Here is a 21,888-nt window from a genome sequence, read left to right as displayed (position 1 = left end):
GATTCGCCACTTCTGCGCATGCGTGTGACGTCATTTTGCGCTTCTGCACATGCGCGAGCGAAACCCGGAAGTAACCCTTTCTGGTACTTCTGGGTCGCCACAGGACATAACCTGAAAGAACGTAACATGAAGCAGACGTAACATGAGGTATGACCCTACCCTCATGCTGTGGGCAAGAGGAAAATGAGGAAGGGGGTACTAAAGGGATAAATGTAAGGTTCTGCCTGGCTTGTAAGGGATAAATGTAAGGGGATGCCTGGCTTGTCAGCAGTATATGTGGAATGGATACAGGGGTCTTAGTAGGCTGCAAGTTTAACATGAGTCAATAGTGTGATGCAGCAGGAAAATTGTAAATGTTATTCTAGGCTGCATCAACCGAAGTATAGTGTCCAGATCAAGGGAAGTAATAGTACCACTCGATTCTGACTTGATTGGACAAAAATACCTGGAGTGCTGTGTCCAGTTTTGGGCATCACAATTTAAGAAGGATATTAGCAAGCTGAAATGTGTGCAGCGGAGGAGGACCCAGGGGAGAAAGGGTCTAGAAACCAAGCCTTATAAGAAATGGTTGAGGGAGTTGGGTATGTTTAGACTAGAAAAGAGGAAACTGAGAGGAGAGCTGATATCCACCTTCAAATACTTAAAGGGCTTTTGCTGCCCAACTCCCCATGGGACTCTGAGTCCCCTAAGTCCATGATCGCTCAGAGGAGGAGGGATCCAGCAGAAAGGAGGGCTCCAGGATCCAGCAGAAAGCAAGGGAGATAATTATTTTTCTGTTGCAACAGAGTTCCTTTCCCTCCTTCCAAGGAGGTAGAGACCCTGAACAAAAGTGTGCAGGAACCTTTAAAGACTTTTGACATTGTGCAACCCCCTTAGTCAAAGACCACCCCAAAATCATCATACATACATCATAGGAGGCAGGTCTTCAGCAGAAATCCTGTCTGCCAGGATACCTGATAATGGTCGCTGGCTGCATTACCTGGGCAGCCTGGCCATTCTTTTGCGATGGTAAATAGTTCCTGAATCCAGGTCACAGGCTCACCCTATTCATACACAAATACAGTGGTACCTTGGGTTAAGTACTTAATTCGTTCCAGAGGTCTGTTCTTAACCTGAAACTTCTTAACCTGAAGCACCACTTTAGCTAATGGGGCCTCCTGCTGCTGCCGTGCCGCCAGAGCACCATTTCTGTTCTCATCCTAAAGCAAAGTTCTTAACCTGAGGTAATATTTCTGGGTTAGTGGAGTCTGTAACCTGAAGCGTCTGTAACCTGAAGCGTATGTAACATGAAGTGTATGTAACCCGAGGTACCACTGTACATCCTTAAGACAGGATTTGTAAGCGAAAAGACGATGGGAAGGATTCTGCAGTGCTGGTTTTGGTTTTTGGTCTGGCTGTTCTGCAGTGCTGGTTTTGGTTTTTGGTCTGGCTGGCCTATGTGCTCCTAGAAGTGGTAAAGGGTCTTCGATGTTTTCGAAGAAATGGTGCACAAGCAAGCCAGCCCTCAGGAAATTGTCTGTATTTGAAAGGGTCTGTTTAGTTGAGAGCCTGTCCTTAAAAGTCACTATAGCCCTATTTTGGGCCGTATCATGAGGGAGGAATTTTACCTTGATGATATTTTCTGCTGTCACGAGGCCCCTGGTGACTATTCCGATTTTTTGGGGAATATTTACTTTTCTTTGAGCATATGATGGGTGACCTCTATTTGTGAGAAGTATTGTGAAGGCAAGTTTGCGATTATTTAACGTTAGCTTCCAACAAGTCTGTGTTGTTTTATCTTGATCCTTTTTTGTTATGTTAGGGTACACGGGATTTCTTTGCAATGTCAAGAGAAGGGTTGGTTGCATGGGAGCCGGAATTTCCTTTGGTTTTCCTATTTCCCCACTAGAGGGCTGTGTGTGATCTGCTGGGGCTTTTCCTCAGAGAAGGCTTTCCCCATTTGCCTCCCTTACTGCAGAGGAATATTGGAGGTCATTGGGAGAATCAAAATGGCTTCAGGATTGCTCTCCTGTACAATTTCAGACACTTGGTTTACATATTTAGATATGTGCGCATTTATGAATATTCATTCTATATTTGACACCTTAGAATTCTTACAACACCAGAAAGAAATGCGGGGCAAAGGGGAGTGTGGGTGAGCCTGGAGATGGGCAAGGCCGCACGGGGGCAGAAGCGCCTCATCTTTGCCCCGCCTGGAGGGGCGGGAAGAGGGAAGGCGGAGATGGTCGCCTTCTGAGCATGCTCAGGTGGCTCCCGGCTCGCTTCTCACCTGCGGCACAGCACAGAAAGAGACGGAGTAGAAAAGGGGAAGGGGAGCGCACGCGCGAGGCCAGGTAAGGAAGGGAAGCCGCGCGCTGCAGGGGGACTCTTTGGAGAGAGGAGATGCTTCGCCCCCGCTGAGCTGCCGTCCGCGTTCCTCGCGGCTCTCCAGCCATTCCGACGAGACACGTTTTCTGGCTTTGGCAGCCAAGCTTGCAGCAGTCCAAAGGGCATCCTCTCCGGGGTGGAGAGGTGATGCTGTGGGCTCCTGGGCAGCCCAGATCCCGCCGAAGCGCCGCCTCCCTCCCTGGCTCCCCACCCCTCCGCACCTGCTTGGCTGCATTCCTGGCACGGCTGGCTACCTGCCAAAGCAACGTCGGGAAAGTGGCCCCGAGCAAAGCGGAGCGGAGCGCAGAGACCCCCGCAGGGGAAGGGGAAGGGGGATCGGGAGGCGCTGGCTCGGTCGGTTGCTGGGTTTCCTCCTGTGCGTAACGCGGAGTGCCTTGCAGGTTTGTGTGTTAGGAAGGAAAGGGGAGATAAATCGTGTAAGCATGCAATCAAGGGGAAATAAATATTGCAAAAAGGGCACAGACGCGCGCCCCCATGGGCGTAGCCAAGGGGTTCAGCTGCCTCCCCTAGATCAACAAAAAATATTGAAAAGCGTTGAAAGTACTCAATTAACTGAGGCTCCCCCCCCCAGCGGAAACCTGCCCCCCAACCAAAGCATGCCTCCCGTAATGTCCTCTTTTGGGGGTATATTTACCCATGATTTTCCCCAAAAAGTACCCTACCTTTTAACAACAACAATTATTATTATTATTTCATACCCACCCGTCTAGCTGGGTTTCCCCAGCCACTCTGGGCGGCTCCCAACAGAACATTAAAAATACGATAAAACATCAAACATTAAAAACTTCCCTAAACAGGGCTGCCTTCAGATGTCTTCTAAAAGTCAGATAAGTTGTTTCTTTCCTTGACATCTGATGGGAGGGTGTTCCACAGGGCGGACGCCACTACCAAGGAGGCCCTCTGCTAAATGTTGACAAACCAAGCTGCCCTTATTTTATTTTATAATTATTATTTTTTTCAAATTTTGAAATTTACAAACAGTTATCAATTCCGAAGAATCTCCTGGACTCCCCTTCTCCCCTTTGTGGATCCTTATATTGACCTTTTCCTCCTGCATCTTGTCTATCAATCCAAATCTATTAAATCTCCATTAGTTCAACATTAAATCACAAGTGTTTATTCTAATCCTACTAATAACTTTAATTGTTTACAATGGTTTTAAGGGTAAATTACATCTTTTCCCCATTCCTTATTAAAATTTTGGTCTTTCTTCCTGATTTCTGATTCTTCCGGTCATTTTTGCCATTTTGGCATAGTCCATCAACTTAATCTGCCACTCTTCCCTGGTAGGGATTCCGTCTTCTTTCCATCTCTGGGCTAGTAACCAGTGCCAGATTATGTATAAGCTAAACAAGCTATAGCTTAGGGCCCCACTCTCTTGGGGGCCCCAAAAAAAATTAAAGAAAAAATACCTGGATGTACATTTCCAAAATATAAGATAAAAACAAATAAAATAAAACCTACATACAGCAACAGTGTTTTGTGTTGTGTATGGACCTATTAGGTCCATAAATTACCATATAGCATATATTCAACACAAAAAACAGCAACAAATTGTTGTTGACAAAGGACAGCTGGACATATAAAGGACCCCAGTACCTTCAGCAGCTTAGGGCCTCATCAAACCTAAATCCGACCCTGCTAGTTACATCCGAGAAGCAGTGGTCACGTACATAAATAGTCTGTTCTGATCTGTTGGAATTTCGGCACCTAGAAAAACCAAGCTGTGCTTGTGGCACAGAAAGTTGGCTGCCTTAGTTTCCCAACACTTTTCTAGTGGACGCAGTCTGGCCATGTCTTCCTGTCAAAGGGCTAATGCTCTAAAAACATGGACCCTGACCTAGGAAGTGCAGTGAGGAAGACCAACACACTGACTCTGGCAGAATGTATGAACTTTGGCAGACTAGAGACGGCATCATCTTCACTTAATCCCTATACGTGCATACTTTGGGATGTGGATGGGTGAGGGGGGAACCAAGTGATAACGAAATGCAAAAAGTACAGTCTCTGTGTTTGTTCTCGCTATATTAAAAGAACAAATGGGCACCAATCTGCCATCAGAAATGGCAACATTTCTTTTAAAAGGAAAATAAAAGTGGGAGGATATCTCAGTCTCCCAGGACACTGTCTTGGAATTTGCAACCTTCTCAAAAAAAAAAAAAAAAAGGAATACCAAAGCGAAGAAGGGAGGGAAAGAAAGAGAACAATGGGTCCAAATTGGGGGGGGGGGGGAATCGTGGTCTATGTAACACTCAAGATGCCCATATGGACCATTCATAGCAGTCATGAATGCAAGCATTCTGGTGTTCCTCTTCTTCACAGCAGTATTTGGATTGCAGACTGTTGTCTTTAAGCCCTATGGAAAGAATGTGCCTAATTGTAATGGGTGGGGCTTGCCACCACAGGGGATGCGGGTGGCGCTGTTGTCTAAACCACTGAGCCTCTTGGGCTTGCCGATTGGAAGGCTGGCGGTTCGAATCCACACAACGGGGTGAGCTCCTATTGCTCTGTCCCAGCTCCTGCTTACCTAGCAGTTTGAAAGCACACCAGTGCAAGTAAATAAATAGGTACCGCTGTGGCGGTAAGGTAAATGGCATTTTCATGCGCTCTGGTTTCTGTCACGGTGTTCTGTTGCGCCAGAAGCGGTTTAGTCCTGCTGGCCACATGACCCGGAAAGCTGTCTGTGGACAAACGCCGGCTCCCTCAGCCTCAAAGCGAGATGAGCGCCGCAACCCCATAGTCGCCTTGGACTGGACTTAACCATCCAGGGGTCCTTTACCTTTCCCGCCACCACAATCCCCCCCCCCCAAATGCATTCAGTATAACTGGTTATGTCACCTGAAACTTTACTTGCTAAAGATGAGTGTTGTGTTTCTAGCACACAGCTGCCAAGGCTTCTAGGGTTTAGGGGAAAAACAATAACCTCTTTCTCGCACTTGTAATTTCTACTCTCACGTAACTGCAGAGCGTTACGTGAAGTCCTGCACTGTTTGAGCTGCAGAAGTGGGAGACAAGGATCCACTAGGGTCTCGTGTTCTCAGAAGGAAGGAAGGAAGAGCAGATGAGGGAGAGCACTTTTTCAAAAGTTTGTGCAAGCAGGCAATCTTTTCTGCTGCACCTTGCCCTACTGTGCAAACTGAAAGCAATTAGTGGATTAGGCAGCCCAGGTTTGAGAAACTAGGCTATGGCAACACTAGGGCTCTTTCTGAGTCACCCCAAGCAGCATCCGCTCCCATGCTCCCAGTTTCTGTCTGGGGAATCAGAGGCAATCTCTACATACAGGACTTGCCCGGGGCAGCGGGTTGTGGGATCCCTCTTATTCACCCCAACATCCACTTTGGTTGCAAGCTGGGTCTTAACAGTGACGGAAGCCAGCCTGCAGAACAGAGCTCTCTGATTGGCTGCCTCCTGTGACGTCACAAAGTCACCCTTCATTCTCACGGCAGGTTTTCTGCTTTTTGAATGGTGATAAATGAGAGGCGAGCAATTGGTCAAGGCAGCAAGCATATTCCCAGACGTAAAGAAGCTGCTTTGCGTCGATGTTTGTTTTGGGTCCAAATTGGTTATCTTTCTGCCAGACTCTGGAGGAGACTTGAGTTTGAGTGGAGAAGCAGCAGAGGAAATTATTACTATTATTAATTTATTGAGTTTATATACCGCCCTATACCTGGGGGTCTCAGGGCGGTTCACAGAATAAAATCAAGATAAGAAACCACAAAATACCTAATAAAAATAGAAACAACAACCCAATAGCCCCCCCCCAAAAAACCCTACATTTTAAAAGGGCATAGGATGTAAATCAGATCAACCAAAGGCCTGGTTAAAAAGGAACGTTTTGCCTGGCGCCTAAAGGAGTCTAATGAAGGTGCTAGGCGAACCTCCCTGGGGAGAGCATTCCACAGACGGGGAGCCACTGCAGAAAAGGCCCTGTTCTCATGTTGCCACCCTCCGCACCTCTCGAGGAGGAGGCACACAAAGGAGGGCCTCAGAGGATGATCTCAGGGTGCGGGTAGGTTCATATGGAAAGAGGTGGTCCTTGAAGTATTGCGGTCCTAAGCAGCTTCACCATATCCCATTGTGCTATTTTTGCACTCAAAATTGCCCCTAGGTATTCCCCCCCCCCTCGGAAGAAAATATGTTAGCACTGTTATCTTTCCCATGGAAGTGAATTGGAGTGAGGTAAAAAAAAAAGGTGGAAGGGAAAGTAGCCCCCCTCCAGCCGGTCTCCTGGCCCTGATCACAACCGCCAAGACAACTTAAGTGAATGAATAAAAGTGTTCCAGGGACAGTGGAGGGTGGATACACATGACTAATTGGAATCTCATTCTGCCCACTGTTTGGGGAGTTGCAGGGCTGCCAGCACCGTGAGGGAAATTGGAAAGTGAGTCTGTCTGAAGGTGGAATTTTCTTGTTTTTTGGCCCATCACCAAAGGGCGCCTACTCCAGTTTCAATGTGCACTGGTCTGGCAGGGTGTAGCGGGTTTGGGGGGGGAGCCAATGTGAAGGGAGAGAGTCCAATGTGACCGATTCTGGGGGTGGCGGAGGCTTGCTTAAATTCTTTCTCTCAGCCTCCCTCTCCCACTGAGCACACTGTGTCTCTCCTGCCTCCCTCTCCTCCTTGCCTCCCTCTTCCAGAATGTTGCCCTTCACTGACTGGATCCTGGAGAAACTGGCTCTCGAGAAGACCCTGTTCCGGACCATGGCTGTCTCCAGCCTCTGGCTTTTGCTGCTGGCTTTGCTCTTCCGTTCACTTACAGACGCCTTTGGCATGTGCCACCGCTTTTACGTTAACTGCCAGAGATTGCGTTGCTTCCCAGAGCCCCCGCGTCGCAACTGGCTCCTAGGGCACCTCAACCTGGTAAGTGTGGCCTCTGGAGCTGCGGCTCGGCTTGGTCAAGGAGGGAGGTCTCCAGCTTGGCTGAGGGGAGGGAAAGGAGGGGGCACTGGTGGGCGAGGGATGAAGACCGCCATATCTGGGTGCCGATGGCTCGCAAGGCTTGCCTAAATTCAGAACTGCAGGGAGGGCTGGTTGTGACATTCTAAGAATGTCTTTCAGTCTGAGACACCATCCATCCATCCATTCATTGTTATACAGTGGTACCTCAGGTTACATACACTTCAGGTTACATACACTTCAGGTTACAGACTCCGCTAACCCAGAAATAGTGCTTCAGGTTAAGAACTTTGCTTCAGGATAAGAACAGAAATCGGGCTCCGGCACGCGGCAGCAGCAGGAGGCCCCATTAGCTAAGTGGGGCTTCAGGTTAAGAACAGTTTCAGGTTAAGAACCGACCTCCGGAACGAATTAAATACTTAACCTGAGGTACCACTGTAAACGGGAGGCAGAAATGAGGAGAGAGCCAGCCCAAACGGCATATGTATTCAGATTGGGAACGCGCTCTAGCTGGAATGTGAGGAAGGGAGAAAAATTTGTTTCAGAAAATAGATCTTGCTTGCCACAAGGGGTACAGGGACAGATTGAATGGGTCTTTTGTTCTCACAAACAACTTCCACTCCCAGCTTGCTCAAATGTTGCCGCATCCCCAACCACGGTCCTGTCTTCCTCTTCCTTGCGTTTTCTCCTTGCAGGTTATTTGAACCCAGCTCTGCTCTGCCACAGTTTGGCTCGTCCTCCCAGCAGATTGCTCCCAGCCACAGAAATGGCAGAGCTGTGTAGAAGTCAGGCAGAGGTTTCTGCTGCCAGCAACTCCCTTCAGAATGCAATAGCAGCAAGACCTGGTCACCTTAATTGGGGTGGGGGTGGGGGTGGAGAGAAATTAAAGGCTCCAGAAACGTGCACTCAGCTCCCTGCCTAGCGGGCTCCTTGCTCTTCTTTCCCCAAAACTTCACAGCGCTTCCTCTGTTTTCTCCCTCTTTGTTTCTCCCCCTCACCGTCCCTCGCTCTCAGGACTGTTTCAAGGCACACTGTGAGCCCTGGGCCTGGTGACACGTCTCTCAGGAGGCCAGCCTCTTGGCAGGAGCTGCTGAGGTCTTTGCTGAGCTGTTAATGAGCAAGCCAGGCTTCCCTGGAGCATAGTTGCCAAGATGGGACTGGGCATGAACCCAGAGACGATTTTGGGGTAGAGCAGTGCCCATGGCAGGGACATGACAAGGCTATCTCGGGTTTTATTCACACTTTCCAGTCACAGTCTGCACTTTAAAGCTCCGTGTCCAAGTGCGCTCTCTCTCTCTCTCTCTAATTCTGGAGTTTCCCTGCAAAAAAACACTGTTTACCACTGAATCAGAGCTGATGGCAACCTGTGGATAACCTCCATATCCTTTTGTCATGCTTTTGTGTCATCCTTTTGTGGTGAAAGCTGTGGGGCGAAAAAAAAGAGCACTCAGTCACTGAGTGAGGATAAATCCTCATTTGCTTACCTTTGTTCCTGGCTGTTGACATGGGTATCTCTCTCAAATTATCCCCCAGAGGTTCATAGGCTTGGGCCCTTTGCCCCACCCAATCAACCCCTATGCACTCGTCATCCTCATTCCTAGGGGCGGAAGAAGGGGGGCAGTGGGGGCGGTCCACCCCGGGTGTCACCACTGAGGGGGTGGCAAAATGGCGGGCGGCACTCACCACGGGGCCTGCAGTGCCCCCAAGCCACGCATCTCTCCTGGGAGTGACTTAATGGCTTGGGCACCCACAGGCTCCACGCTGTCCCAAACGGTCCACCCGCCGCCCCCCCCCCCCTCAGCTGTAGGGCAGCTGAGTGGGAGGAGGCAGGCAGACACCTCGGAGGCCCCACTGTGCTGGTCCCGTGGGTTAACCGTGAGGCGAGGTCCAAGTCCAGTCCGAGGTCGAGGGTGCAGTATGGAGGCAGATGAAGCTGGGTCCAAGGCAGGGAGTTGGGTGAGGTCAGGAGCTCCAGCAGGACAGGGTGCAGGCAGGAACTGGCTACCAACAATGTTGTTCCCACAACTTGGGACTGGGGCTGGCTGGCTTTTATCTGCCCTGAGGCATAGGGCGGCCCCGGACCACAGGTGACTCACCTCTCCTGGCCTGGAGGCGAGCACTCCTCCTGCGGGAACTTAGCTCCTTCCGCCTCTCTGCCCTGAGCCTCTGCAGCTCAGGAGAGGCTGGAGGGTTACCGGGCCCAGAAGCAACCTCAGCCTCCCCTGACGGGACTGAGAGTGGAGCACCTGCAGGCAATGGGTCCTCCATCCCCACAGGAGGCAGAGCAGACTCAGCTGGTGCCTGCACCTGAGGATCCAGCACAGGTGAGGACCCTTCAGGCTCAAGCCCCAGCCCCGGCTCAACTGGTTCTGGAGGCGAGGAATCCTGTGCAGGCTGGGATTCCTCAGGTTCAGCCTCCGAGTCCGAATCCCAGGCCATCACACCGACAGAGCATCTTGCCGCAGCTGGCCCCGCCTCTGGATGCAGGGCACACACGCCGCCCCAGGTGCCCAGTTGGCTTGCTCTGCCGCTCCTCATTCCCCCATCCTTCCCCCGCCCCCAGAGCTTAGGGATGGGTGGCAACAGCGCTTTTCTCTGAGGGTAAACAAGGGTACACAGTGCCAGCCCCACTTTATCTAGAAGAAAAGCACTGGGTGGCAGTATATGCCTCCTTAACCAATGCTCTTGTCTCTTTAGCATCTCTAGTGAATATGAAGCACCACTCTGGAATTCTGAGAAAGCTTCTGGCTTTGGGACTCATTGCTGCCTACCAGCTGCTGTATGTATGGTCACCTGCACAGCCAGTGGGAACATCGGTGCCCATCCCACTGAGATGAACGGGGCCTTTGCCAGACCTTGAGATGCCTGCTGATGGCAGGCGGCCAGAGCCCAAGCCCCACAGCAAGCTCCTTTTATGAAGCGCCGCCTCTTCCCTCTTGTTCTTGTTGCAAACCTTGGCCGGCATCCATCGCTGCCTTTGCCTCGTTCTTGGCAGTCCTGCCACTTGGACAGTGATGCCATTAGATGTGATTGGACCTTGGACTCAACAGCCCCACATGGGTCCCTCTCTCTATGTCACTTATTTCCTTTGGTGGCCCTCTTCCTCATTCTGCTGGCCGGTGGGCTTCGGACTTAGCCCCCAGAATCCTGTCCCAATGGCACCGCGGTCCCTGCTAGTGCCCACACTCACTGCCTCTGTTGCTTCCAGGTTTTGCCCTGTGATGAGGGTTTGGCCAAAGTCTCCGAGCTGGTAGCCACCTACTCCCAGGGATTTGTGACGTGGATGGGGCCCTTCATACCGCTCATTTCCTTGGTTCATCCTGATTATATCAAGCCAGTTGCAACAGCCTCAGGTACTGTGGTGGTAGATTGTGGCAAGACTCAAGAGTCGATCGCAGGCCCAAGAGGCCACAGCATTCAGTAGCGGCCATCTTCCCCAGGCATGAATGATGGAGTTTCCATAGCAAAAGGTGGACCTTGGCCAAATACGTGGTCTCACTTCCCCACCCCCCTCAGACCAGAGTTTCAACACAGGCGCTGAACTGACTGGGGGGAAGGCAGGTTGGGAGTGAAGGAAACAGTGTTGAGATGAGAGATGCAATAACTTTAACCATGATACAGTATTGTGATTGAAACCAGCTTGCCCACGTGCTGAGATCTGCTGAGGCTCTTCTCTAAGCGCCCTTCCCAACTGGAAGTGCTCCGAATTACAACAAAGCAAGACTTTGTTTTACTCATTTAATAATGAATTAGCACATGTCTTACTTAAAGAAGTGCAGCCGGTGCCTACATTCGATTCTTGTTTTGTTTCTAGACTAGGGCGTTTTGCTTTCTCGGACATTTTAATTTGTGGACTTTTTTAGTGGCCACCTTGTATTATCCTTAACGCGACAATTTTATTGTGTTTTTAGGGTTTCATTACCGCCCAGGAATCTGTTGAGGAAGGGTCAAGCAAAAAAAAAAAAAAAGGACAGAAAATTGCATATAAAATTTACTGATTTGCATATATAGATGCAAAGTTGTTAATGATTGATTTAATGCAGGGCATCTCGCCGTCTTGTCAAAGGCTAACTGGGTGAACTGGGTGTACCCTTTCAGTCTGCTGTCCAGTAGCTAACTATTGATAGACAACTCCTTCCTCCTTAGGATTGATTATCTTTAAACCAGACTTAAACTGAGTAACATGACCACCCTAATGAAAGGACAGTATGCAATGTTTTAAATGAAGAAGCAAACAAAAATAAATGTAACACTGCAAGTATTTTTTTCATTTTCTGATGGTGGATTTTCAGGATGGTTTTATTATGATGAATAGGGTGTGTGTTAGTGATTCTATCTAGCTGCAAGAGGAATAATAATTATTGTTATTTATGAAATTTCTGTGCTGCCCTTCATTCAAGGATCACAGGGTGGTTGACAGTACAGTGGTACCTCGGGTTACAAACGCTTTGGGTTACAAACACTTCGGGTTACAAACACTTCGGGTTACAAACGCTTTGGGTTACAAACACTTTGGGTTACAAACGCTTTGGGTTACAAACTCTGCTAACCCGGAAGTAGTACCTTGCGTTACGAACTTTGCCCCAGGATGAGAACGGAAATCGCACAGCGGCGGCACAGCGGGAAGCCCCATTAGCAAAAGTGTGCCTCAGGTTAAGAATGGTTTCAGGTTAAGAATGGACCTCTGGAATGAATTAAGTTTGTAACCCGAGGTACCACTGTATAACAGAAAAACACAGAAATACACAACAGCATAGCAAACAATGACAAGAACACATACACATCCCACAGACATAGTTTAAAGTCGCGTGGCTTGGGCACGTTGCAGGCCCCATGGTGAGTGTCACTCACCATTTTGTCAAACCCCCCCCCCCAGTGGGGACACCCAGGGCGAACTGCACCTACTGCACCTCCCTTGCTACGCCCTCTACACCCTGACCGGTACCACTGCAAAGTGGTGCCGCTGCCCTCCTAACTTGGGCAGCTGTTCCAGAACGATACCATGGTTGATGGTTTCAAAAGCTGCTTAGAAGTTGAGGAGAACTTACAGGGACACATTTTCCCTGTTTCTCTCCTGACATAAGTCATCATACAGGGTGACCAAAGTAGTTTCTGTGTCCAAACCAGTCCTAAACTCCAGCTGAAATGGATCTAGCAATAAGATAAGCCTGGTGATGACAGTGAGAGTTCCTAAGGAGCCATGATTGTGAAAGGCGGACCCTTTCAAGCGCAGGCAGGGGTGCTAGAAGGTAATGAATTCAGCATTTTGTATGAAGGCATCTAGGAAGTGGGTTGCAGTTCAGATGCTGAAGCTAAGACAATTGATTTGATTGAGGAGTCGGGGCAGCAGCCTCTAACTAAGCAGTTCCTGCGTCCGTTCTTGAGAGAGAAGGGGAATATGATGATGATGATGATGATAATAATAATAATAATAATAATAATAATAATAATAATAATAATTTATTATTTATACCCCGCCCATCTGGCTGGGCCTCCCCAGCCACTCTGGGCGGCTTCCATAAAAACCAAAAATACAGTAAAATATCACACGTTAAAAACTTCCCTGAACAGGGCTGCCTTCAGATGTCTTCTGAATGTCAGGTAGTTGTTTATCGCTTTGACATCTGCTGGAAGGGCGTTCCACAGGGCGGGCGCCACTACCGAGAAGGCCCTCTGCCTGGTTTAGCTTTGCTTCTCGCAATGAGGGAACCGCCAGAAGGCCCTCGGCGCTGGACCTCAGCGTCTGGGCAGAATGATGGGGGTGGAGACGCTCCTTCAGGTATACTGGACCGAGGCCGTTTAGGGCTTTAAAGGTCAGCACCAACACTTTGAATTGTGCTCGGAAACGTACTGGGAGCCAATGTAGGTCTTTCAAGACCGGTGTTATATGGTCTCGGCGGCCGCTCCCAGTCACCAGTCTAGCTGCCGCATTCTGGATTAGTTGTAGTTTCCGAGTCACCTTCAAAGGTAGCCCCATGTAGAGTGCATTGCAGTAGTCCAAGCGGGACTGATGTGCCATGGATCAGAGAACGGCTAACACTGACTGGCAGGATTCCCCAAATCCCTCGCTGGTGAAACACTGGTTGCCCTAGTTTTGGTGTCATTAATAATGGAGGTCATGACAGGTAGCGTTTCCTGCCCCCTCTCATGACCATTCTGGCCACAATCCTAACACAGCTAGAGCCACAAGGGTATGACCTTTGTGGTCCTGGCTTTTCCTGAAGCAGGCCTTCTTTGCTTGCTGCCTATGTAGAAGGAAAGCACAGAAGTGAACAGATGTTTGGAGTCCAGGCACTTTTGGTAAGTGGTAGTCTTAAGAGCGGCAGACTCATAATCTGGTGAACCAGGTTCGCTTCCCCGCTCCTCCACATGCAGCTGCTGGGTGACCTTGGGCTAGTCACACTTCTCTGAAGACTCTCAGCCTCACTCACCTCACAGAGTGTTTGTTGTGGGGGAGGAAGGAAAAGGAGATTGTTAGCCGCTTTGAGACTCCTTAAGGGGAGTGAAAGGTAGGATATCGAGTCCAAACAACTCCTCCTCCTCCTTCTCAACGCCACATCCGCGTCTTATCTCGTTCTCCCAAGATGATCAAGGTTGCTCATTATTGTGAACACTTGCAGAAGCTTTCCAGCGTTTCCCTAACCCTACCTGGCACAGGAGCCAACTCCAGGGGGCCGTGGGTGCTTAGGCACCCACAATAATATAATCGTGGGGGCTTGGCACCCACAAAGTCAATGAGAAAAGCCGGTAGGCGGCAGTGGCTCTCTTCTCCGACGGCTCTCTTCTCCGAGAGAGAAGCGGTTCAGCTCTGACCTCTGCAGCCAGTGAACGAAGCACCCTTTTCGGACGGGGGGAAGGCCTCAGACATGGAGGCACGGTCTCTGAGTGTGCCCCTCCTTGTGGAAAAGGGTGCCTCGCTGGCTGCAAAGAGGAGCCGCCTCCACGCAGACATGCAACATCACACACACACGTCTGCACGTGGTGCGTGTGATGTCAAATGCACTATGTGCAGGCATGTGTGTGTGACATCGCATGTCCACGTTGTGGCGGCGGGCACCCACAAGCCTGAGTTGGCACACCTGCTTCCTGGAGATGCCAGAGGCCTTTTGTAAACAAAGCAAGCGTTTCACTATTGGGCTATGCCCCCTGGCCAGCTAGTCAATTTCTACCTAAGGTGCGCGTCTAAAGAAGACACCACAGCTTTTTAGCTTCCTCGTGTTCCTATCACACTTGTCATAGGAACAGTACCAGTTCTCTCTATAACTGCAACCTTTCTCAACCTTTGATCCACAGGCATTGTTGGACTACAACTCCTACCATTCCTAGCCAGCATGGCCAGCGGTCAGGAGTAGTAGAACTACTGTCAGATATAACGGGAGTTGTAGTTCAGTAATATCTGGAGGGACACGGGTGGAGAGACGGACGTGGGTGGCGCTGTGGGTTAAACCACAGATCCTAGGACTTGCCGGTCAGAAGGTCGGTGGTTTGAATCCCCGCCACGGAGTGAGCTCCCGTTCCTCAGTCCCTGCTCCTGCCAACCTAGCAGTTTGAAAGCACGTCAAAGTGGAAGTAGATAAATAGGTACCACTCCAGCGGGAAGGTAAACGGCGTTTCCGTGCACTGCTCTGGTTCTCCAGAAGCGGCTTAGTCGTGCTGGCCACATGACCCAGAAGCTCCCTCGGCCAATAAAGCGAGATGAGCGCCACAACCCCAGAGTCGGTCATGACTGGACCTAATGGTCAGGGGTCCCTTTACCTTTTTAATATCTGGAGACCCAAGGTTAAGAATGGAGAGGACTAGTATATTGCATTTTGTCTTTCCTTCTTTTTCTGCTTGCTTCTTCTTGCGGGCTCCCATCTTTCCCCCTGGCACAAGGAGAGAGTTAATATCGCTTCCATTCCAGGAAGGCTTGGGCCTTGCAATTAGTCAGTAGCCTGAAAGCCACTGGTGACGAGGAATTACACACAAGCGAGTGAATGGGTTGGTGGACAGAGCATGGAGTGTGCCGTCTCCCCACTGTACCTACAATCGAAATGCGACAAGCTGGAGCTCTCCGACCTCAGGACTCTTAACTAACTGTTTCTTTGCAGGCTAGCAAGCTTTGTGGGCTTATTTACTCACACAGATCTTGGGGAGCAGGCTGAGCTGGCGTCTCTGCTAACCCAATCCTTGTCCTAGGCACGAAGCAACGAGGAAGGGCTGCAGGATGCCGCGCAGCTGACTGCCCAGTACGGGCAGATCTGTGTCTGGTGGTTTGGTCCCTGGGTTCCAATTCTGAGGCTTTTCCATCCAGAGACCATCGGTCCTGTGCTCCGGGAATCAGGTAGATTGTGGCAGAGAAAGTGGGCACGTGTAGAGGACGTTCCTTAGGGCACAAAGCTGGAGCCATGCAGCGGGCTGACTTGAGGGTGGCATGTGGCTGCCTGTAGGTCTCATGTTGGGCATAAGAACATAAGAAAATCCTGTTGGATCAGACTCTCCAAGCGCCCTTAAATTTCCAGGGACAGTCCCGGATTTACAGAAGCCGTCCCGGTTTCTGATTTGATCCTGAAATGTCCCGCTTTTCCTTAGGGCGCCCCTATTTTCATTGGGAAAACGTTGGAGGCTACGGAATAGGATGTCCCCAGGGCTTTTTTTCAGCTGGAACTCACCCAGAACACAAGGAAGAATGGATACAAAAACTGATGGGATATGCAGAAATGGCGAAACTTACCGGAAGAATAAGAAATCAAGATAACAAACTTTTTAGCAAAGAATGGAAATGGTTTGTTGAATATTTGCAGATAAATTGTAAACAGATCAAAACACTGGCAGGGTCATTGTAATAACTTGCAGTTATATAAGAGTATATATTTAAAGGAGATAAATACGGTAAATGAGTAAGTTAAGTAAATTTGGATATGCAGAAGGTATTAAAAACAATTTTAAAGAACCGCAGAAAGAGGGGGGAAGGAAGTCAAGTTTTAAAATGTCAAAATGATTGTAAAATCAGTGAAATGTATATATCTGAAAAGTATACATAATATTTTTTTTAAAAAAAACAACAACAACAGCTCAGTTCTGGCAGCATTGCCATTCTAAGAGAATGAGGGAGGTGTTCGTGGTGAGTTCCGGCACCTCTTTTTCTGAAAAATAGCACTGGGCATCCTTATTTTCAAAGCAGCTTATCCGCTTCAGTCCATAGAATTCAATGAGCCGTTGACAACTTGCCCCATGCCTGCCTGCATAGTTCAGGTTTTGACCTTCAGACTGCCATCTTAGACATGTGACTTTATTGGGGAGGGGAGAGAAATTAATGTGGAGAGCTGGCGATAATATAGGGAGCAATTCTTTTATGTGAAGAATAAGAGGAAATAAAGTGAGTTGCACAACAAACACACACATTTGGAATATCACACAGCAAGAAGCCTTGGGAAACTGCCGCATTTGCAATAGTGTTCACGCATGGCCATAAATGCAAAATGATAATCAACTGGTTGTGGATATATCAATAATCAATGGAGATGGCTTCCATTATATTTTCTCACTGGAGCCTTTGGCAGTTGTAGACCCAATCATGCATTCTCTGTAATTACAATGGAATGTCAATTGTCAGAAGCTGAATGTGCAGCATGGCTTTGTCAGAGGAATTCTTCCACTCATCATTGCAAAGGGACATTGTTAGATGCTTTTAGGAAGGCTTGTTTTCACCATGGTTTGTTCAGGAAACCATGAATTGTCCCGCAGAGAAGCAAACAATCTCTAACTTGTTTCTCCAAAGCTTGCTTTGTTTCCCCAACTGTTCTTGCGTTGGGTTTTTGTGCCCTGGCGATTGTCTGGAGTGGACTGGCCAAACAGGATTGGACCAATTAGGGCTATCTGGTTCAGACATAACACCAAGCGTGCCATGGTTCATAAGCTAACGCCAAATCATGGCTTTCCACCACAATTTGTTGGCAGAAAACAATTTATGATTAGTCTGCCGAGCTGGGTTTGTTGTTGTTGGCACCTGATTTTCTCGAGAGACAGTGCACTTCAGGGGGCTGAAGTCAGACCGCTGCATTGGAAGCACCAAAGGGACCTCCGCAGTGCGCAAGCCTAAGCAATGTGCATGGAGGTCCTGGGCTGCCCAGTCGACAAGACCCCCCTTTTGGCCTCGCTGATGTGGTCCAAAGGAAAGCAGAGCAAAACGTTTGGCACCAGCTTGGCTGCCGGAGCTGCCGGAAGGAGGCGTATAAGGTGCCATCCAACCATCTTAGGGACTCTACTTTGGATTTGTGTAGGGTTTACTCCTTAGCCTTTTCTTCTCCCTAATATATCCTGCAAAGCAGTGTAGATTTTGATCAGAGTTTTCCTTCTCCTACATCAGAGGTCGGCAACATAAGGCCCATGGGTCAGAAGTGGCCCATGAGGGTCGCTTAACTGGCCCATGAGCCGCCCCCTAACCAAGCTGCCCGCTCGGCGAGTCCCCGCGCGCTGCGCTAAACCGGTGCGGCGCGGGGACCATCTTCCGCTTCTCCAGAAATTGCTTCTGCACATGCCCAGACGCCAGAAATCATGTCTGCGCATGCCCAGACGCTGAAATCACTTATGCGCAGGCACGATTTCCAGTGTCTGGGCATGCGCAGATGCGATTTCTGGTGTTGTGCTGTGTCAGTCCGGCCCACGGAGGATCTCCGCAGGAGTGATCCGGCCCATGCCCAGTAAGCCTTGCTGACCCCTGTCCTACATGGACCAGCTTTCCAGGTTGACAAGCCCCACCTGCCCTTCACTTGCCTCTAGAGCATGGGCAGAAATCGTCTTATTGACCACTGGATGCACTACTGGTTTTGTCCGCTCAATCTGCCAGAGCCTGTCTTTGCACGGAGAGGAAGTCCCTAACTCACTGAGGGTTTGAGACCCATCGGCTACCCTCACCTGGTTTAGCTGGCCAATCAAAGCCATTCCCAGGGTGTGGCCGCTGTCACACCAACAGCTTCTAGGAGCCGCAGGTGAGAGCCGAGTGCAGGGTGGGGACCAAAGGTGGACAAACTGCCCTGAAGGAGCAGGACGTGTCCCTCGCCAGAAGTACTACCCCTCCCTTAACACCCCCTCCCACCCGTAAAAACTGGGTCAGCGTCTTCCTTCTCTGTCAGAGAAATGAGAATGTCCCATGTGGAGTGTGCTTGTGTATGTGTATATTCATGCTCTGCATCTATTAATCTGTAGACTCAAAATGTAATGCTGCGCGGTTAATTTTGCTTTAATTGAGATGGGAGAGGGAAGGTTTTGTAAAGCGCGTTGAAGGGTGCTATGCAAATCATGGGATCTGAGCATGGCTCCAAGGATGCTCCCTGCATGTTCTCAGGGTGGAGTTCTGTAGGGAAAAGTTGATTTTTGTAAAGAAAATAAAAACAACTACACCACCTCTCCAACAAAATAAAAGCATGGCAAATGTAAGTCTGTGCTATCTTTGCCATGCTCCTTTTATTTTATTTTAATTTTATTTTAATCTGATGATAATTCCATTTTTGTGGCTGCTTGGCCTCAGTGAGCTTCCCTGCAAGTGCGCCCATTCTGTGCTTCTAGTCTGATGCAGATGCAAATATCTGGGGTTGGGATGATCCCTTCCTGAGCTTTTGCTCTGTGCTGCTAGGCAGAAGGCGTTCCAATTCCCTTGCTCCACTCCCCAGTGGAGGTGCCCCTGAAAACACTTTAATTATTTTTATTGCTTTAATTTGTGTAAGCCACCTTGAGTTGCGGTCTGTGGGGGAAAGTAGGATATAAATAAACATCATAATAATTGTATGCTCAATTTCTTTAATACTTAAATGTCTGGAGATCTGAACTTTTTTAAAAAGAGAGAACTAGAGTGAACGTGTTTCTGTTTTTCTCTTCCCTACAGCTTCTGTTGCTCCCAAAGACAAACTCTTCTACGGCTTCTTGAAGCCTTGGCTTGGTAAGGTACCCCCACCACCACCCCTGAAACTTGTCAGACCATGAGCTCTTGTGCCAGGGATAAGTACGTAGAGCAGGTGTGGGGAACCTTGGCCCTCCAGATGTTGTTGTTTAGTCGTTTAGTCGTGTCCGACTCTTCGTGACCCCATGGACCAGAGCACACCAGGCACTCCTGTCTTCTTGGCCATTGGCCACAACTCCCCTCATTCTTGGCCATTGGGCCATGTTTGCTGGAGCTGCTGGTAGTTCAGAAACATCTGGAGGGACAGGGGTTCTCTGCAATTGATGCAGAACAGGGATCTGCAACCTGTTCATTTGGTTTTTCAAATGACAGTTTTACAATCACATATCCAACATACAACATAAAGACAAGATTCCATAGAATCTCCTGGACTTCCCTTCTCTCCTTTGTGGGTCCTATTGTTAATCATTCCCTCCTGCATCTTTTATAATACAGTCAAACCTATTCTTATGCCTGCCTCCACTCGTGTCCATTTTGCCCAACATCTGGGGCAAACCCGGATGTAACTGGCGGGTTTGCCGCCGTTCGCGCATGCGCAGAAGCAGCAGTTGCCATTTGCACATGCGCAGAAGCAGGCAAACGCCGCCTGCGCACAACGGCACCTCTCCCAGCGACCTGTTTTGACTTCCAGACGGGCCTCCGGAACAGATTGTGGTTGTGAGTAGAGGTTCCACTGTAATCCAAATCTTTTACCTCCCCATTATATCCAAAATTCACCATTAAACTACAAGGGTTATTCTAATCCTACTAACAATGTTAACTGTTTACAATGGTTTTTAAGATAAATTATATATTTCCCCCATTCTTTATTAAAATTTTGGTTTTCCTGATTTCTGATTCTTCCGGTCAGGGATCTGCAACCTGTTCAGATCCAGGCCCCGCTTTTCACCCAAACATGCCTTTGGGGACCCATTTTCAAACTTTTAACCATATATTTGCACTGTGGGACACAGGTGGCACTGTGGGTTAGACCACAGGGCCTAGCACTTGCCGATCAGAAGGTTGGCAGTTCGAATCCCCGCAACGGGGTGAGCTCCTGTTGCTCGGTCCCTGCTCCTGCCAACCTAGCAGTTTGAAAGCACGTCAAAGTGCAAGTAGATAAATAGGTACTGCTTTGGCGGGAAGGTAAACAGTGCTTCTGTGTGCTGCTCTGGTTTTGTCAGAAGCGGCTTAGTCATGCTGGCCACATGACCCGGAAGCTGTATGCCGGCTCCCTCGGCCAGTAAAGCGAGATGAGCGCCGCAACCCCAGAGTCATCCGCAACTGGACCTAATGGTCAGGGGTCCCTTTACCTTTACTAGTGCTCCTATCCCGACCCACCAATGGATGACCAGTAATATAGAAGTTCAAAAAGGATTGTACGCCCTCTGCCAATGGAGTGCTTATCCTAGCATGCATAAGCTTCCAGTCACTTTGGAGTGATAGATAATGTAGGTCTTGATTGGGCTTGGGTAGGGACATCAAACAGGACCCTGAAATGGTTAAGGTGCTTCCATACCTGTTGAAAGCACAGTATGAGAGTCCTTTTTACAGCCAATGAAACAACAGAGTTTACTTTACCTTATAAGACTTACCAGCGTTACAGCACAAGACAAGACGAGCCACAAACAAAGGGGAAACTTGGGAGTTTAATTTGTACCTGGATCAGCCTTTTGTTTAAAGACAGGGATGAATTTTAACAGCAGCCAGGAACATAGAATTGTAGAGTTCAAAGGGACCCAACGGTCATCTAGTCCAACCCCCTGCAATGCAGTAATCTCAGCTAAAGCATCCATGGCAGTTGGCCATCCAACTTCTGCTTTGAAACCTCCAAGGAAGGAGAGTCCTCCCGAGGGAGACTGTTCCTCTGTCAAACAGCTCTTGCTGTCAAAAAGTTTTTCTTGACCCTTAGTTGGAATCTCCTGTCTTGTAACTTGAAGCCATTGGTTCGAGTCCAACCCTCCAGAGCAGAAGAAAACAAGCTTGCTCCATCTTCCATGTGAGAGCCCTTAAAGCATTGCAACCAGGGAGGGGAGTTCCCTCCCCAGTTGCAAGCTCAGAAATTCCCCTCTCACAATGCATTTAATCTTGAACAAGCACTCATAGAAGTTGTTGGGTGTCCCCTCGATATACACAGCAGTAGACTCTTTACATGCAATAAAATCATTCTCTGCAAGGCTTCTAATTTGTGGACACCAGAAAGCTACCACTATTCATCTCCCGAAGGTGCTGTTGCATCATTGTTGAGCTGACTTCACAACTGCCGCCTAATTAGGGCAACTAATTACCTGCAGGTCTATCGACTTCTGATTGGGAGATCAAGTTGGTATCTGTTCCTTTAGAATTTCCTTGCGAAGAGATAATATTGCATCCACAGTGACGCCCCTTAGTCTCCCTGGACAACCCCACCAGATTAATGTCCTCTGAGCTCAGGGTAGTTCATGCAGTTCAACATGCTGCCTATCAGGAGGAGCAAGCCAGATAATCCCAGGGTGGCCAGACAAGGGTAGGATCCGGTGCCTGTCCTTCATTCTTAGTCCGCAGCATCTGATGGAGGTATCTTGTGCCTGAATATGGCAATTCCGCTTTTATCTTTCATGACCATCAGCTACTAGTAGAGGCGCTGTGCTCTAAACCACTGATCCCCTTGGGCTTGCTGCTCAGAAGGTCAGCAGTTTGAATCCCCGCA

The 21,888-nt window shown here is 49.0% G+C and overlaps 1 protein-coding gene across 4 annotated transcripts in view; it reads left to right on the top strand.

Moving 5' to 3' along the window:
* The first annotated feature begins 2,207 nt into the window (after window positions 1-2,207).
* The window catches only part of LOC128405126 (ultra-long-chain fatty acid omega-hydroxylase), a 34,294-nt gene continuing 14,613 nt past the window's right edge, over window positions 2,208-21,888 (top strand). The window contains exons 1-4 of one of the 4 annotated variants that reach the window (XM_053371361.1): window positions 2,208-2,333; window positions 7,024-7,246; window positions 15,461-15,605; window positions 19,146-19,199. In XM_053371361.1, coding sequence (XP_053227336.1) covers window positions 2,239-2,333; window positions 7,024-7,246; window positions 15,461-15,605; window positions 19,146-19,199 — 517 coding nt within the window. In that variant the 5' untranslated portion in view covers window positions 2,208-2,238. Of the gene's footprint in view, window positions 2,334-2,644; window positions 2,769-7,023; window positions 7,247-10,490; window positions 10,636-15,460; window positions 15,606-19,145; window positions 19,200-21,888 lie in introns of those variants that run through there. The other 3 variants (XM_053371360.1, XM_053371362.1, XM_053371363.1) reach the window with 3 other exon arrangements.

Source organism: Podarcis raffonei, chromosome 17 (assembly GCF_027172205.1).
Source record: "Podarcis raffonei isolate rPodRaf1 chromosome 17, rPodRaf1.pri, whole genome shotgun sequence".
Lineage (NCBI taxonomy): Eukaryota > Metazoa > Chordata > Lepidosauria > Squamata > Lacertidae > Podarcis > Podarcis raffonei.
The sequence above is the reverse complement of the archived record's forward strand: the minus strand, read 5'-3'. Positions and strand labels throughout refer to the sequence as shown.